The sequence below is a fragment of the Knufia obscura genome (assembly GCF_036327395.1).
Source record: "Knufia obscura strain CCFEE 5817 isolate CBS 148926 chromosome Unknown scaffold_1, whole genome shotgun sequence".
NCBI classification, from domain to species: Eukaryota; Fungi; Ascomycota; class Eurotiomycetes; order Chaetothyriales; family Trichomeriaceae; genus Knufia; species Knufia obscura.
Window position 1 is genome coordinate 3,840,723 of NW_027042687.1, and position 17,279 is coordinate 3,858,001.

Consider the following 17,279-nt stretch of genomic DNA (forward strand, 5'->3'; position numbering starts at 1 on the left):
GGAGAACAATGATTTGAAAGCTTGCCGATGATGTGATTCTAGAGCATTATACCCTCGAGTATCGATCTACAAAGGTAAGAATACTAGAATCAGACAGAAATCTTGATTTGCGACAATTGCTACGACCCATCACTCGAAAGAAGCACCCTCGCATGAGCAACGCCTTATCGACTGCAGGACAGAGATTGACGAGTGAGCTTCATAGATTGACACCTAGCGATCCTAAGATGGCATCACAAAAGATGTGGGCAGTCGTGGCCGGCGTCGGTCCAGGAACAGGCGCACAAGTGGCTCGACGCTTCGCAAAGAACTATGCCGTGGCGCTGCTGGCACGAAACCCAGCCAACTACGAGGATCTCGTCAAAGAGATCAATTCAACTGGTGGTCGAGCGATTGGCATTTCGACAGATTGTGCTGATAAAGCGAGTGTCAGTGCGGCATTCGATCAACTCAAGAAGGAGGATGGCTTCAATGGCAATCTTGCGGCCGCTATCTACAATGTCGGAGGCACGTTTATCAGGAAACCATTTTTGGAATTAACGGATGAGGAGTTTGAGATGGGATGGAAGACGAACGGGTAAGAACGACCAATCGTTATTGTTTTGACATAGCTAACAGGGGCAGTCTTGGAGGCGCGCACTTCTCGCGAGCTGTCCTTCCACTTCTACTCGAGACAGAAAAGGCATCGGCTCCTTACCCACCTACGTTGATCTTCACCTCAGCAACGGCAGCCTTGCGAGGTGGTGCATTGTTCTCCAGTTTTGCAACTGGTAAATTCGCCATGAGAGCATTGTCACAGTCCTTGGCTCGAGAGTTCGGACCGAAGGGGGTGCATGTGGTTCATGCTATAATCGATGGTGTGATCGATATCCCTAGGACGAAGGAATGGAAGTTCGATGCACCTGATGCGAAGATCAGTCCCGAGTCGATTGCGGACTCGTACTGGCATGTGCATACCCAGCCACGCACGTCTTTCACGTACGAGCTCGACATCAGACCCTATTGCGAGAAGTGGTAAGAGAAGATCTGGGGCTTTATGAAAGATCGTACAGATACGGGTGTTCAATCATGACGAACCTACCTCCCTGAGAAGCATATGTACCTCAACCATCAAATCCTGCAACTCCTTGGACGGATCCTCGTAGACAGTCTGCCGGTGAGCATGCTTCGATTCAAGTGCTGTAAAGCAAATAAGGGAAACATGTTGGGTCATTGTATGCCAACCGTATAACTTGACAAACCACTAGACAAAGGTTGGCAAGTAGATAATATTGGCAAGATAATTGCGGATCGTGTAGGGAAGGAAAGGGAGTGCTGCGGCCCCGTCCGCAGATGCTCGTACAAGACAAGCAGTTGTAGGGCGGCATAAAGCCGACAGTGTTGGTGAAATGTTTTCTTCATTCGTAAGAGATCATCTGCTGGGTCTCAAGCACATTGTGTGCTGAGAGCAGCAGGGCGTGGTATCTCGCTTTCATGAAAATTGACCATCATCGACCAACACCATGGGTATGTTTGTGTTGCCTTACTCTTCAAGCATCTATTCGTCCTTCTTGGCTCGTTGCTCCTTGGTCTGCTCACGACCCTTGCTGACTCTGGAAAGGATGTTCTCTCGGTCCTTGTCGAGGTGTAGCTTGGTAACAACGACTTTGCTTGGGTGAATGCCGATCGGCACTGACTGGCCGTTTGACTTCTCTCTCGAGACTCGCTCGATGTGGACGAGGTACTTCAATCGGTAGACAGAGGTGATCTTGCCTTCGCGGCCTTTCTGCGAACCTCGAACAACGGTGACTTCGTCGTCCTTGCGAATGGGGATGCTTCGAACCTGGAAGGTGTAAGCAAGTTTGGAGTGGATGTCTCAATGAGTTCTTCATACACCGTGCTTTTCTCTGAGTTCCTTAGACAGAGGAGCGCTCATGATCACTCGTCGCTCGTGGGAGGGAGCGCTGAAGTGGGCTTTGCGAGACTTGCGTCTCGAAGACGCGAGGCCTGGAACTAGTCAGATCGTTGTCATCGTGGATCTTCGTCAGGTTCTTACCACTTGCGGTTTTGACCATTGTGCTGGATGTTAGTAGTGATCGAGGTGGACGTCGAGATTGAATAGTCGCAAATTCTGAGATTTCGTCAAAAGTTCAGGCCGTAGATCGCAGTTTCCGACGCAGCGCAGTGTGGGCTCGGCTGAGCTGCCAGCCTTGGAAAAGTGCTTGGCAGACGCTAGGCTCAGAAAGCAAATGGGGCAAACTCCATCTCAGATCGCGTAGGCAGGTGCGGGTGAGTAGCAGAACGCCCGAGTGAATTTAAGCTGTCACTACATTGATGACCTTCAGTCCAGATCACACGGTCGTCGCGCGTCATTTTGGATAATCTAGTCGCTGCCAAAGCTTAGACACTCACATTCAAATTCGGTCAAGGATGCGACGCTGATAAATGATGAGAGCGATCGGCAAGAACACGATTCTTGGGGCCCGTGGCACGGACTACAAGCAGAAGTCGCATTGAGATACTAGAGCACCTACCTCGACTGCGCAGAACGATGTCGTACGCATCCCTGTCGAATTACTATGGCTCATCGGGTCAGAAATCCTGCAGCAGTAACGCATATCCTTCCAACCGGAGCTCGAACAACCAGATGTACCCAACCTCGATGACGGGACAGGGCAACGCGCAGCAGCCCGTGTCATATGGGTCATCTGGCTATGGCTACTCTGGACAGCCTCCATACGCGACCAGTGGCGGGATGGAGTCGAGCAACGAGACATATCAAACAGGCACGAATTACGGCTATCAAAGAGGAAGCGCATATGATAATCAAGATCAATCACTGAACGATGCCTACTCCCAGAACTATTATGGCAGAAACAATGCTGCACAGACTCAACCGCAAAGCAACGCAGAAGGTCTCAGCAGTTTAGCATACGCATCTGGGCTGGAGTCTGCGAATGCGCGATCTAATACATCGCGAAGTGCTCAGTCATACGGAGCCATGTCGCAACCATCGCAACAGCAGCAGAACCGCGTCCGATCACCAGTCGACACCCCGTCCCGTTATTCTGTCAACCCACCATCATCTTCGACGTCATATCCCATGCAGCAGCAAGCTTCTACCTCATCCAGTTCAAGTCAGCAGCTCGCCGTTAATGCCGCGGCTGCCCTTGCTGGTGCAGTTAATCGCCGCTACTCAAACCAGCCGCAAAGCGCAGCCGCTAACACGTCGCCCAGTATGGCAAACGTCAGAGCTGCTGCTCAGTCATTTCCACGACGCACAGCATCGCCACAAACAGCGAATACAAATAGTTCTCAGCAGTATTCGTCAAATCAGCAGCCGCAACAGTCACAGTCAACTTACAGCAATTACAATACTCCCTCTAACTATCAAGTCAGCACTAGACAGTCTCAATCGACACCGACGAACAGTTCTTCGAGACAATCTGGCACAAACGTTAGCCAAATCACACAGCACCGACAGCCTCCGGCACCGCCGCGTCGCAACATTCAGCAGACCGGGAGCATTGCTAATCTCGTGACTTCGGCTCAGGAAGCCGAGTCAAGTACTTATGCCGACAGCGAGGACGTACAAAGCTCCGCTCCGACGTTCATCGATCCGACTGCAATATTTGATCCTTACCAGAGGGAACGGGAAAGGAAGCGACTAGAAGCGGAGCGAGCTGCAGCCGAAGCTAAGCAGAAAGCGGACGAGGAGGCCAAAGCTGAAGCAGAACGGCGGAAACAAGCCGAGGAGGATGCCTCGAAGAAGAAACAGCAGGAGGAAGCAGAGGCGCAAAAGCGACAAGCTGCAGCTAAGTTTGCTTCCACAAAAAAGCGGAAAGCCCCCGCTGCTGCCGCTGTTGCTGCTGCGCCTGCGAGTACAGAAGAAGCAATGGCCGCCGAGATGAAGGCTATGATGGAGAAGATGAAAGCATTTCAGAGTAAGGATCCATCTTTGTTTAAGAAACTGTGGTCGGACATGCGCCAGCCAGGATCTTCGGCATCGGCAGCCTCGGTGCAATCACCATCTCCTCAACTTGCCCAGCAGTCTCTACCTGGGATGTCTGGTGCAGGTCAGCCGACATCCACGCCTCAGCCAACGCCTCAGTCGGACGAAGCGCAAGAGAAGGCTGCCTCCTCCCGCCGCAGAAAATCTGCGAGGATGGGCCCTGACGGCGAGAAACTGCATCTCAATGGATATCCGGTCGTTGTAGAGAACAACCCGGAAGGTCTACCAGATATGGGTAGATTTCCAGCAGAACGCAGGATTCGGCCTAACAAATACAATAAGAGGGATAAAGACCAAGCGGAAGGCCCTGGCGATGGCGTAGAAAGCACTGCTGCTTCTCCGTCAGCACCAGATCCTGCTTCAACTACTGCCCCTGTATCAACACCTGCGTCAGGATCAAAGCGTCCCCGGTCCTCTAAAAAGGCTCAGACTACACCAGCTGCTTTAGCAGGGGCTTTCACCTTTTCTGCCGAGAATGGTACGCCTACAGAAGGAGCTACACCAAAGCAGAACCTTGGGACTGTTTGGCCGTTGGAAAAACGCAATGCCTTGACTAGCACAGCTCTACGAGCGTTGAAAGCAAATCCGGAAAATGCCAATATCGAACTCTCCGAGGAAGACCTGAAGAAGATGCTGGAAAACAATCCTTCGTACATCACCTTGTGTGAACTACTTGAGCAGCGAGGTCTAAAATTTCATCGGGGTCATTTTGCGAGAGAGCTTCTGAATAGTGTTCCGGATCTCAAGACGCCGACGCCAGCGCCACATTCTGGTACTCCATCGAAGACTACACAGTCAGCTGCGGCCGCACCAGTAAATAGTCAGCCGCCCCAGTTGCCTCCATTCGCCCAGAATTTCTCCTATCCACCACCCCCTGGGCAGTATGGAGTTCCACCGCCCGGATATCAGCCGCAGTATCCGCCACCACCTCAAGGACATTTCATACCAGCTCAACCACCACCAGGCCCCGCTTACGGACAGGGAGTCCTTTACCCACCCCAACAAGGGTATGCACCACCTTCGGCAACGTACAAAACTCCGAAGCCAAAACATCCCGCCCGACCTGAGCCGCCACCCGGGTCGAAGGAAGCAGCAGCTCGGAAGCGTGACTTTTCGGAGCTGATTGACCTCACGGAGCTCGGAGATGATGACAACTACGTCGTGCCTGACAAGCACCCCAGGTTGGATGGACCAGATTCGGACGTTGAGATGGAAGACAACCCAATCCAAGCATTCCAGAAACAGGGGCAACCGCCTCAAATGCAACAATACGCGCCTCCACCAACGGGTTGGTATGCGCCGCCGCCAACTCAGCCAATGCACTTCAATTCACAGGGCTACAGCAATAACGTGAAGAAGCAGGACTCGTTTGCCGAAAGTAAAACAGGTCGGCTGGTGTTGGCTCGGACACTCAACAAGAACGAGGCGTTGAAGAAGCAATACTACGACCCGAAGACAGTGGCGCGTGATATTCTCATCGCATCAGGACGACATCCAGAGGAACGGCCACTCAATGTGCATCTGGCTGGCATGCTGGGCAAGTACATTGAACTGGAGTCTGATGTGAGCACCTTCGAGTGGGATGAAATCGACCCAGGTGGACCGGCGGTGCCGAAAGTCGAATTGGTCGACATCCCTGCGACCAGGCCTCGCTTCAAGATGGGAGAACGCCTGCCAAGGAAGCAGAAATCGCGTGCCAGTCTTATCGATAAAACGTGTCATCCCGATCAGGAAAAGCGTGCTTTGTCCGCCCCCTCTCCAATCAGCAACTTGAAGCAGGCTGCGCAGGAACAATCACCGTCACTTCAGTCGCAACCCGCAAGGCTTAAGAAACCTTCGGGTTTGTGTCACTCGTTACTTGCTTCTGACGAACACGCTACGCCAGCGACGTTTGATCCTACCAGACCTCCACCACTGCTTTCAGATTCGAGAACTCCCGCGTCAGTAGAGAAGCCAGCCATGGACGATACGCCCACTCAGAAGCGTCGTGGCCGACCACCAGGTTCGAAGAACAAATACCCATCGCTGGGCGGGCTCAAGAACCAAGCCGCTCTAGCCACGTCAGGCGTCAAGATCAACGTTCCAGTGCGCGATCCCACCCCATCAGGCAAAGACAAATTCAAGTGCAAATGGAAGAAATGCTCAACCGTGCTACACAACCTCGATACCTTGAGAAAACACATTGGTCGTGTCCATCGCCTTGGCACAGAAGATGTCGTCAGTGGGGGTTATACCTGCTGGTGGAAGAAATGCAAATTCCTCAAGCAAGATGACAATGGCGATTGGATCACGACCAAGGCGTTCGATCACTGGGAAGATTGGTTGAAGCACATTGAGCGAGACCATATCACACCTATTGGTATGAACTGGGGCGATGGGCCGTCTACGCAGCATGTTGGTAAGCACAGCTAGTCTGCAGCAGAGTCAACAGGAGCGCAGGCTCATATTGGAGAATGTTTGTGATCTGCGTTGGCAAAAATTAACACCTTCACCATTAGACCCGCAAGTGATCCAGCAGGACCGCGAAGCTTATACCTCCAACAAACAGAAGCAGATCGTTACCCCACTCCTAAACGACGACAATGCCTATCCAGCCGACGCCGTACACCTTACCGAAGTCCCTGACCCACGACTGTCCTCGCATGCCTACACCGACAAGCAGAAGAGTGAGAAGAAGGACTTTGCAGCATACATGAAGGCCCACAACATCAACCCGATCAGTCGAGAAGCGAGCAAAGAAGTACTAAGAGCCATGGCAGAGAGAAAGAAAAAGATCGGGCCAGGTATTGATAGAGGTGGATGTACTTTGATCAATGAAGAGATGAGAAGGTTATTCATACAGAATCCTGGGATCAGGAGGGTCGTCGCGCTTAGCGAGTGACGACAGATCCTACCATGTGAGATGTGAGTGAGGTCGCAAGAGCTGGTCGACAATTCAGATCAGGATCCTGCGTAATAGGTTCAGACCTAACTGGGAGCTACGTGGAGCAGGCAGTTGGTCAAAGAAGAACTGGCTTTGTGCTATTACACAAGAGCGTATGAATGTTGCACAGCGGAACAGATACTCGATACCCAGAATACATGCGTTACAGCGTTATCCAAAATCCTCACTGGCATGAATTGCTGGCGGTCGTACTTGCCAAAGCTGTTGCAAGAATAAATAGGCTTGCCGCTCGTACCTTCCTCATGCCAATGACTTGAGTGCCTGCCATCTGGCATCAACCATTTCCTGGCGTTTACTTTTCGTCGTCGAATCTGCTTACGCATGATTTCAATTTTATTCTTCCGACCCAACTCGAGCTCGCCATCACTATTGATATGTCACATTTCTTTTGTCCTCTTTGGTTGGAATGTCGTACGCTTTGCAATACAACTGAGTCAACGAACAGCCAGTCTCAACGATGAATTTCGCAGTATATCTCACTGCTCGCATATGGCAAAGAGAACTGATAAATGTGACGGCTCGGTAGGAAAGGTATGTACCACTTGCATTCGCCGACATAAATTCGTACACTATCTAGACGCCTTTGCTCCAAGCTGCACTGGTGTGCTGGTGGCAGACTCACTCACACGCGCATAGCGCAGGGCCAAACATCACCCAAGTGCCCAAGTGTGCTGAATTGCTGCTCAACTTGCAGCTGTTGTCCCTCACACAGGATAGATGAGATTCGGGCTACCACAGCCGAGGCTCATGATTAAACGACATTAGTTCCTGTGATCATGTTAGTTATTGCTCCAGACGCAGCTACGTGTTCGACTTACAGTAACCCAATCGTCAAATCACCATGGATCTTAGCCTTCAGCTGCACCTCAATATCGAGATTCAGGTCCAATCTCAGCCTTAGCTGTTCGTTATCCTCCTTTCCTCCCTCCTCCTCCTCTCCCTCTCCACCCTTCTGGGCATCCTTCTTCCCTCCACCACTCTTGAGAAGGCCGCCGACCGCCTCATGCGGCTTCTTCAGAGCACCACCGGCAGTGTTCTTTACCAAGTCTTGAGCACCATCTGCCGCACCGCTGACAGTGTCGCCAACCTCGTCGATAGAGTCAAGCGGGCTGCCACCACCACCTTGACCCTCGTCCTGTTCCTGGACCTGTTGCTTGTTCCTGTTTCGTTGACGCTGACGCTTCGGCTTCTGCGAGGTATCACTGCGATATGCGCTGTCTGTATCTGACGGTGGCTGACTGCCCTGTCGACCTCGGCCTCGAGATTGGCTGGGCTTGCGGGACTGAGATCTATTGTCCATGTTCTTCTGTGGTGTCGATTCTGGCGTTTCTTGTACTTCACCGTTCGCCTGTTGCTTCTGACCCAACTTCTTGGGCTTTTTCTTTTCTTCGGTCTTCTTGCTTGATGCGTTGAGGCCTGCGCTTCCTGAAGCTGAAGCTGATCCGGCAGCGTCAGCGTTAGCACCAATTTGAGATTCTTCTGTGGTTTTCTGGGCCTCTTGCTCGGACATCTTGAAAGGAACTTGTTAAGAATGAGATGACGACGGATATTGTTCAACGAAGGGAATACTCGACCTATGTCAGAGGTAGGGTATACAATGGAGCAAGATCAAGAATCGGTAAGATGCAGGATACCTCGTGCTCAACGTCAGAAGTTGCACGCGAAACAGGACGGAACTCGAAAAGCTTCACGCGATGTCTCCAAATGTGGTATGACATGACGCTCCATGTCGCTGCTTTTACTTCTTGAAGCAGGACACAGCAGGGAATTTGGAACGGACTCTGGAGATGTTGACAGGGGTGATGGCATGTTTCGTGGCAGGTATCCTCAGATGTCGTGGCACAAGTGTGACCAGCCACTTGATGAAACTCGGTGAGCAAGTCGGAGAAAAGCATATCGTCGATCACGAGTGACAATGTGGCTGAGGAGACCAGGATCATGGCAGGAAAAGCTGCATTGAAACGAGGCCAAGGACGAGTGGAAGCGACAAGTTACAGGGACCAGGGATCTTGCAAAGCCGACAGCTCGTCAACGATCGTTGTGCTCACACAACACTAGGTTTAATGCGGAACAGGATGGTGTCAAGAGCCCTGCCGCTTTGCCTCACACGATGGCACAGTATACTCAGAAATGAACGAAAAGTGTGAAGTCGATATTGAGAAAAGGAGGCTCTGGGTGAGTCTCAGTTGTTAGCCACAACTGACTGGGGAGTAGCAAGCATGGCCGATGAATTCGAGCTAAAGCCCAGAACTTCAGGCATGAAACCGGGCCAAGCTTCGAGATGGCGTCACAAACGGTCAACAGCCACAGCTTTCTCCGACTCTTAGCTTGCATGCCACGCATTCACACTCCACTATAAACCAGGATTATGCCAAGGTCAAGGGACATCCTGATACCGTCCAGGATCAGACACTAAAGCCGTCTCCTTAGAGGTACTTCCGGTCATGCTGCTTTATCTGTTGGGCGGGCATGAAGAGCACCCACGAAGAACACCCTTGCCACGATGATGTCGTACTCTGTACGCCGTAGCCGAGATGTACTGCTTCACCCTGCTTTGTTCCTTTGACCTGAATTTGATATTCCGATACTACTGACCTAGCTGCTAGTTTACATACTGCACGTTGAAGAATCTCACCATCATCACACCATAGTCACAAATCAACACAGCGTACAGTCTTCAACATGGCCGACCAAGAAGGCACACCCAGCAAATCTCGAGCTCAGTCAAAGTCCAAATCCAGACCACCCGCCCCAGAAAGAGCAAACTCAGACCCAGATCAAGGCTACGAATCAAGATCTCGCTCAGCATCACGCCGTCGTCGCCGCCAGAATCAGCGTCAGAAGCCCGGAGCAAAAGGACAAGCATCAGCCGGCAAATCCAAAGCCCAATCCATGGCCGCCGTCCAAGAACAGCCCGAACAAGAAGAAGAAGAAGCCGACGAGGAAATCGACGAATGGGTACAACAAGGCTACAAGCCGAAATCCCAATGGCTCACCAACCCCGAGACACGAGACACGACCGAAACACAACCATTCGACTGGATTAAGCCTGCCTCTCAGGGTATGATGGGCCCCGTCACATACGCGAAGATGATGCGTGGCGAGATACCGTGGCAGGGACCGCCACCGTCGCAGCCGTACAATACGACGCAGGGTGTTGATGCGAAGCTTGATGGGGCGAATGGGGCGGATCCGATGGACCAGGATGGGTTGAAGTTGAGGATCGAGTTGAATCTGGATATTGAGATTGAGTTGAAGGCGCATATACATGGTGATTTGACGCTGGCGCTGATGTGAGTTTTCCCCTGTCCTGTTTTTCTTAGCCTTTCAGTGAATGCTAACTGACGTAGGGCGTAAGCAACTAGGTCTGGATGATAACACGAATTGGATCGAGCCGTCGAGATATGGAGGGTATCGTATCGAGTGGTGGTGCGAATATCACTTGCTCGTGGTCGTGTAAGATGGTTGAATCATAAGATAGCGGGCGTTCGTGGGCAACGGTATACTTGTAAAGTCAATCCATCAATCAAGCGAGCATTTTGCAATTCCGAAACCAAGATAAACCCCAATCCTGCGCCTACCTACCGTGCAACAACCTACTTAGCCAAACGCAGCTCGGAGCAATGCTGACTTTTCGCCATCATCAGCACCAAAACTCAGGCTTGTGTCATCTTGTATACCGGATACATGAGAAGTGACATCCGGTGCTTGGGCAAGTGACTGCCTCTTCTTCCTCTTCTGCTTCTTGACCGGCTCCTCTCCATGCATATCTAGTCCATGGGGCTCAATGACCCTCACTTCTTTGGGCGCTTGCTTGGTATCATCCTCCCTAGCCTTCCGCTTCTGCTTCTTTGCATGATCCTCTCGCTGGACTTCTGCTACCCGCGGCTCGTGTACCTTCATGGCCCTTGGTACCTGCCTCGGACCACTTTCTATAACCATCTTCCTCAACCTAACCCCTTCCATAACCTCCACCCCACCCCTCCTCGCCCGTTCCGCCTCCTCCTCCCTCATCTTCTCCTCCTCCACCCACCCCCTCAAAATGTCCTCTGCATCTCTCGCCTCTTCATTTTCAACATCCCTCTTATTCTCCGCCTGTCTCCGCACTTTCTTCCGTTTATGCTCGAGCTCGCCGAGGGCCGCTCGATGGAGTTTAGCCTGTTCTTTGGGTGTTAGAACCCACGGTTTATTGAGGACGGCGTTGTAGAAGTGTGTGCGTGAGGCTATGAGGGCGATTTCTTTGGTTGTGGAGGGGATTATGGATAGACGCTGCAATGTGAGTTGGCGGGTTGGCTGTGAAGGGGGTGGTTGAGGGTGTTCCTGCCTTGTACTTCGAGGGTGTCCGGTTATGCTAGTCGAATGTGCGGGCGCGACTTGTACTTGTCTTCTGCGGTGGAACAATGTGATTACACCCTTGACCTGTACTACGGCCCCGATGTGGACTTCGGTTGCGACTTGGGAGGATAGGCGGATTATTTCTGTTTCTTCTTCGTTCTCATCCTTATCTTCATCTTTATTCCCGCTTCCCTGCGCCCTCAATTTATGCCCCACCTGTTTGTTGTTGGTGTTGTTGGTGTTTTTATCCGGCTTCCGACACACAACATCAACAGTCACCCCACTACTATCGTCCACCGTAAACAACCAGAACTTCTCGAAGTACTCCTCGATACTGACTACCACGCCGATTACCTGTACGAACTGGATGGGGTGGTTCTTGTAGAAGAGGAGTTGGGGGGCGTCGCGGGCGTGGATGTTATTGCTGGAGGAGCGATCGGTAAGCCAGCTGTGGAGGTAATTTGGTTGGTGGGTGAGGGTGTGGTGGATGTGGTAGGCGGTTAGTTTTACCCAGGTGAAGGAGGTGGGTGAGGCGGTGTGGGTGTAGACTGGGTAGAAGGTTAGGTTGGTTGATGGGGTGGTTGTGGTTGAGCTTGTGGACGTGGAGGTGTGGGGCGCTGGGTTGTGATTGCGTTTCGGATGTTGCTGGGCTGCTTCCTCTATGACTCTCGTTGTGGCGGAAGTCGAAGTTGAGTCATGCCTGCCATATGCGATGTGCCTCTTTGCAGTTTCCGATGCTTTGGAAGGAGCGGCGGTAACAACCGCATTGCTCTTGCTTCCTCTGGCTGGCCGACCGGCCTCCTTCCTCACATCTTTGGGAGCTGTAGGCTGGCGCCTGCCGTGCAGACGTTCAGCTTGATCCCTCACATTCTCGACCTGCTTCGCAGATCCACGCTGGACCTGGATTGCACCGCTGTATCCATCAGGCATTCAGACATGCTTTATCATTGCATTTGTAGGATCGCCGAGGGAAGAGGGTGAGGATGTAAACAATGCTCGATAGTCAGTCACGCGTAAAGTGGTTCCGGAACGCGTCGCCCGAATATCGGTCCGTCAACGCCTAGAATCGGTAGCGGGACCGGAGATCGCGGGTGCGAGTTCGTCTCTTCTCTGTTCACGACCACCCACCGGAAAAGCCGAATGGCCGCTACAAGCACAAATTTAGGCAGGTCTGGCGGCCACTTCGCTTTTCCGGTGGGTGACGACCACGAATTCCGTATTTTCTAACACCGGCTAATCGGCATGATCGCGTGCGTCTATGCTCAAAATGTATTTCGCAGCCGTCTGGAATCCAATCAGACAGAGTCTTTTATGGCCTAAGCGAGGCAAAAGGGAGATCATCTGCGGATATAGCCTCTGCTAAAATGTCCTTCCGCCAATCATGATGTCGAAGATTTCTTTCCTCTCACGGTGAAGCATCAGAGTCGCCGTGATGTCTGACCATATCTGTTATCCATGCCGAAATCGTCGCTCACCACACTGTCCATGTGCCTTTTAGTCGTGTCCATCATGAGAAGCTTATGCTAATTTCGCCCTGCTCAGCATGATATGCCAAGTGATCCAGGACACTTCAATACCATAGGCCATGGCCAAGGACAGTGGATCTCAGGAGCCAAGAGCTGATGGGCCAGCCACCCGGACGGTAGCAAGGCCGGCCAGCACTGGCGAGGCTGACAGTCCAGAATCACTTACTTCAAGCACCGACGCCTTGTCGAGTTCATCGACTAACTCCCAAGACCGCACCGACCTCGAGAAGGTCGCCACAGCCCAAGATGTACCTTCTCAAGCATCTCCTGCTGTACAGCGGACGAATACGACAGCATCAAATGCACCACCACATTCTATCTTCACCCCAGGCCAGAAGAAATTCATAGTCTTCATGGCCTCCTGGGCAGGCTTCTTTTCTCCAGTATCGGCAAACATCTACTTTCCGGCACTGAACTCCCTAGCAGCAGACCTCAATGTCTCCATCACTCTGATCAACCTCACCTTGACGTCCTACATGATCTTCCAAGGATTAGCACCGGCCTTCATCGGCAGTCTAGCAGATACCATGGGCCGTCGACCAGCATACACAGTCTGTTTCGTCATCTACATAGCCGCCAACATCGGTCTCGCACTACAAGACAGCTATGCAGCCCTGTTCGTCCTTCGGTGTCTGCAATCCACCGGCAGCAGTGCCACGATAGCCATGAGCAGTGCTGTCGTAGCAGACCTTGCTACCCCAGCTGAGCGAGGTACATACATGGGCTTCGTCACTGCAGGCTCCCTTCTTGGTCCAGCAGTTGGTCCAGTCCTCGGCGGTGTTCTAGCACAGTTTCTCGGCTGGCGTTCCATCTTCTGGTTCCTCACTATCTTCGCTGGCACCTTCATGATCATCTTTCTCATTTTCTTCCCCGAAACTGCCCGGAGTCAAGTCGGCAATGGCTCAATCCCACCCAAAGGCTGGAACATGTCTCTCATGAACTACCTCGCCATCCGAAAGGCCGGCAGCCACGACAACGATACACCAACCGACGCAACCACACCCCCCACTGCACAAAGCGGCAAAACCAAACTCCGCTTCCCCAACCCCCTCGCCAGCCTAAAAATCATCCTCGACAAACAAACAGGCCTCCTCCTAATCTACAACGCCCTCGTCTTTGCCGCCTTCTACGACATAACAGCCATAATCCCCTCCCAATTCGCCCGAATCTACCACTTCAACGACCTTCAAATCGGCCTCTCCTACATCCCCTTCGGCTTCGGCTCCATGCTCGCCGCCCTAATAAACGGGCAACTCCTGGACCGCAACTTCGCCCGCTGGTGTCGCAAGCTGAACGTGCAGGTGCGTAAGGGCCGAGACCAAGATTTGAGTACCTTCCCCATCGAACGCGCACGTCTTGAGATCGCACTGCCGGCTACGTACTTCGCGTGTGCGATGACGATTATCTTTGGGTGGGTGTTGGATTTTGAGGGGCCGTTGGCGGCGATATTAGTCGTGTTGTTCTTTGCGAGTTTTAGTATGACGATTGCGTTTAATGTGACGAGTACGTTGTTGGTGGACTTTTATCCGAGACGGCCGGCGACGGCGACGGCGGCGAATAATCTTGTGAGGTGTTTGCTGGGGGCGGGGGCGACGGGGGTGGTTGTGCCTATGGTTGAAGGGATGGGGAGGGGGTGGACGTTTACGTTTTTGGCGCTTGTGTTGCTTGTGGGGAGTCCGTTGGTTTGGTTAAATCTGTGGTTTGGGATGGGGTGGAGGGAGGAGAGGAGGGTGAGGGAGGCGAGAAAGCAGCAGGAAAGAGAGACGAGGAGGGGTGGGAAAGTTGAGGAGGGCGTAGCGGAGTCAGGGGCAGGAGATGCAACGCGGAAGGAGCCGCCCGTGGAGGGTGGGGTGTCTGAGATGGCGGCTGTGGCTCAGGAGGAAGTTGAGCAGGAGAAGAGGGTAGGAGGGAGGGAAGGACTTTACAGAGCGCGGAGTCATGATCATCCGCACTGAGGTGATACACAGCAGACCTGATGATTATCAATGAAGATCGATTTGTTCTAAGTACAAGAGCTAAAAAGACAGGGCTATGTCATAAGTCGTAAGTCATCATCGTAAAGCCGCAACGTGCGCCTCTAAACATTCGTGATGTGCATCCACTCCCTCCTGTGCCCAGCCAACTTCCTCTCTTCTCTCGCACTGGCCTCACATCTCCTCTGGCTCGTCCTGAAACTGATCTCCCTGATGACGCGATCCTTGTCCCATGCCCCCAGTGGACCGGTCCCAAAATCCGGAGTCCTTCATCCTCTTGGTAGTGGAATCACCTTGAAACAAGTTTGCTTTGTTCTGCTTCTGCATGATCGTTTTCTTGTAAAGATGCTTCCTCGCCTTCTTGGGTGGGACGTCACCGTCATGTAAGTCACCCTGCATAACCCTCGCGTCACCCATGATGATGGTCTCCCCATATGTGTGACCTGTAGTCTCCGGTTCAGGTTGTGGCGTCGAGGTTTGAGCTGGCTGTGCAGCTGGCGTTGGAGGTGGAGAAGCAACGGATGGCGGAGCTTGAGCTTGGACTTGTGGTGGATAACCGACAGGTGGTTGAAACGCTCCTGCCATCCTTTGCGCGAATTCGGCCATGAGTTGCGGGTTTTGTTGCATCATTTGCATGACCATGGCTTCCCACTGGCCGCTGCCATTACTAGAGGACGTGCTCGAGAAGGTTGATTGGCGCGACATCATCCTTTGCTCGGCAGGCACCATGCCATCTTGTTTGAATGACGCTGCCCGGGACTGTACAGGTGTGGGATTGCCATGGAAATTGGCGGCGAGTGGATATTGATTGTCCATTGTTATGCTTCTGTTCTTGAGAGATATTCCGTGGAGCCCAGCTCTGTGAAAACAATAGTGCTGATACAAGCAAGCTGACAAGGTTGTGTGAGGTGTGCTCGCTGAGTGATGATGTTAGAACGCCGAATGGTCGCAAAGAGAGGTTGGCAAGGTCGCTGGAAGTTTCAGTAAGACAAGCACGCGGATTTGCACTGGTTATGAAGTGGCACGTAGGTGAAGTTCTAGCGAAATAAGGCGGTCGCATATCTGAAGGCAAAGCACATGGTCATGCGTAAGCGGGGTTGGCAAGGACTAACCTGCGATATGTAGCGTCAACGGTGCCAATTAGATGTTGTAAAGAGCACTCTAGTTCTTGGTCTGGCCTGTTCACATGGACCTCCTACCCCAGGAGTTGTCGTTTTGAGCTACTTGGCTGACGGCACACTTCTTTGGTCCACAAATTATTGGCTAGCCTACAAGGCAACATATCTCACCGTCTATTGTTGTCAAGTGCTCTTTGTAGATGTGATGCATACCTCGGTTCATAAACCAATCCTGGTGGCTTGACTGCTGGAGAAGCACGCATCGAAGCACGAGCCGCCATGGAGGCTACCCACGAGTGCTTTGAGCACCGTTTCATTGCAAGGCCAAAATCGAGCCAGCATTGTTGATCGAGTTCTGGCTGCAACTGCATGCGATGACAACATCTGGATGCGACAAGACTTCCGTGTGTTCGTGCCCAACTTGCAGACATTCTTGATTGGTGTAAGTGATCTAGCTGCATTAGTCCATCGTTAACGAGACCGGGTCGCGGCCTCTTTATGGTACTTGGCGGTACAAATGTAGCCAAGACATCTGCTCGCAGCTGATGCCTCGCCTGAAGCAAGCTTCGGCGTTCAAAGGGTCAGACAGTAGCCGTTGTTTGACGGCGCTCTTTTATGGCTGCGGCGGCGTCCCTCCATTCTGGCAGGATGTGCAAAAGGACAGTAGACAAGCCACACAGAGAGAGTCTGTTCGCGACTCGTTCCCACCGGGCTTTCATACCAGAATCGTCTGCCGCGAGCAGCTGATCGGCTAGGCTAGGTCTACCCGCAGAATATCGTGGAATTTTGGAAAGACCGGCTTGTCGTCGTACTCGTTTTGACACTCTAGGGTGCCACGCCCCAGAACTTACACGGGGACTCTCAATTGCATCGAGATAATGGCAGCATTATGTCGACGACTGTTTGCGCAGTATGATGTGATGATGATTGAATGCGGAATAGCGCTTGCTTGAAAGCACGCGAGGCAAGCGATGGCACGGTGAACTTCGATGGGAGGTTTATGTTCAGCTGGCCCTAACGTGTAAGTGAACGAAAACAGATGCTCATCTTGAAGGTTCCTTCGGCAGGGCCGTAAGGTCTTTGCATTGCGGTAAGCATCAATGCAACCTGTGCGAAAGTTGATGTATGTAGGCAGGAGCAATGATATCAAGAAATCTAGAAGACACGGTCAAGCAAGTCATCGATACCTGAGGCAGATATATAGAGTCAGATCTGCTTCAGATGCAGTAGTGGACTTCATCTGGAACTGAAATCTTATCCATGTATCGGTTATATGTACGGATAAACACAGCTTACGAGCAACTGTATCATCTTCGCATCTTATTGTACATCTTCTGCTAAAGGGTATCATTCGCGTATGTGTCCAAACCATTTGCATCCATCATCATCATT

General features: G+C 52.1%; 8 protein-coding genes across 8 annotated transcripts; 4 read left to right on the forward strand and 4 right to left on the reverse strand.

Annotated features, from left to right (window-relative positions):
* Positions 1-152: 152 nt before the first annotated feature.
* Positions 153-1,018, forward strand: PMZ80_001459 (uncharacterized protein; the record flags this gene model as incomplete). The annotated part of the gene is made up of 2 exons (XM_064869902.1): positions 153-577; positions 625-1,018. The coding sequence occupies 2 exons, from the start codon at positions 153-155 to the stop codon at positions 1,016-1,018; spliced, it is 819 nt and encodes a 272-aa protein (XP_064735399.1).
* A 519-nt stretch (positions 1,019-1,537) lies between these two features.
* On the reverse strand, positions 1,538-2,054 carry RPL26A (60S ribosomal protein L26A; the record flags this gene model as incomplete). The annotated part of the gene is made up of 3 exons (XM_064869903.1): positions 1,538-1,822; positions 1,874-1,986; positions 2,036-2,054. 3 exons carry the CDS (start codon positions 2,052-2,054, stop codon positions 1,538-1,540), a joined length of 417 nt encoding a protein of 138 aa, XP_064735400.1.
* A 476-nt stretch (positions 2,055-2,530) lies between these two features.
* PMZ80_001461 (uncharacterized protein) lies at positions 2,531-6,872 on the forward strand (the record flags this gene model as incomplete). The annotated part of the gene is made up of 2 exons (XM_064869904.1): positions 2,531-6,389; positions 6,490-6,872. 2 exons carry the CDS (start codon positions 2,531-2,533, stop codon positions 6,870-6,872), a joined length of 4,242 nt encoding a protein of 1,413 aa, XP_064735401.1.
* An 824-nt stretch (positions 6,873-7,696) lies between these two features.
* On the reverse strand, positions 7,697-8,445 carry PMZ80_001462 (uncharacterized protein; the record flags this gene model as incomplete). Its single annotated transcript, XM_064869905.1, has 2 exons — positions 7,697-7,703; positions 7,754-8,445. The coding sequence occupies 2 exons, from the start codon at positions 8,443-8,445 to the stop codon at positions 7,697-7,699; spliced, it is 699 nt and encodes a 232-aa protein (XP_064735402.1).
* Positions 8,446-9,617: 1,172 nt separating this feature from the next.
* Positions 9,618-10,292, forward strand: PMZ80_001463 (uncharacterized protein; the record flags this gene model as incomplete). Its single annotated transcript, XM_064869906.1, has 2 exons — positions 9,618-10,228; positions 10,286-10,292. 2 exons carry the CDS (start codon positions 9,618-9,620, stop codon positions 10,290-10,292), a joined length of 618 nt encoding a protein of 205 aa, XP_064735403.1.
* A 243-nt stretch (positions 10,293-10,535) lies between these two features.
* Positions 10,536-12,200, reverse strand: PMZ80_001464 (uncharacterized protein; the record flags this gene model as incomplete). Its single annotated transcript, XM_064869907.1, has 1 exon — positions 10,536-12,200. One exon carries the CDS (start codon positions 12,198-12,200, stop codon positions 10,536-10,538), a length of 1,665 nt encoding a protein of 554 aa, XP_064735404.1.
* A 655-nt stretch (positions 12,201-12,855) lies between these two features.
* Positions 12,856-14,751, forward strand: PMZ80_001465 (uncharacterized protein; the record flags this gene model as incomplete). The annotated part of the gene is made up of 1 exon (XM_064869908.1): positions 12,856-14,751. One exon carries the CDS (start codon positions 12,856-12,858, stop codon positions 14,749-14,751), a length of 1,896 nt encoding a protein of 631 aa, XP_064735405.1.
* A 192-nt stretch (positions 14,752-14,943) lies between these two features.
* On the reverse strand, positions 14,944-15,585 carry PMZ80_001466 (uncharacterized protein; the record flags this gene model as incomplete). The annotated part of the gene is made up of 1 exon (XM_064869909.1): positions 14,944-15,585. The coding sequence occupies one exon, from the start codon at positions 15,583-15,585 to the stop codon at positions 14,944-14,946; it is 642 nt and encodes a 213-aa protein (XP_064735406.1).
* Positions 15,586-17,279: the final 1,694 nt, after the last annotated feature.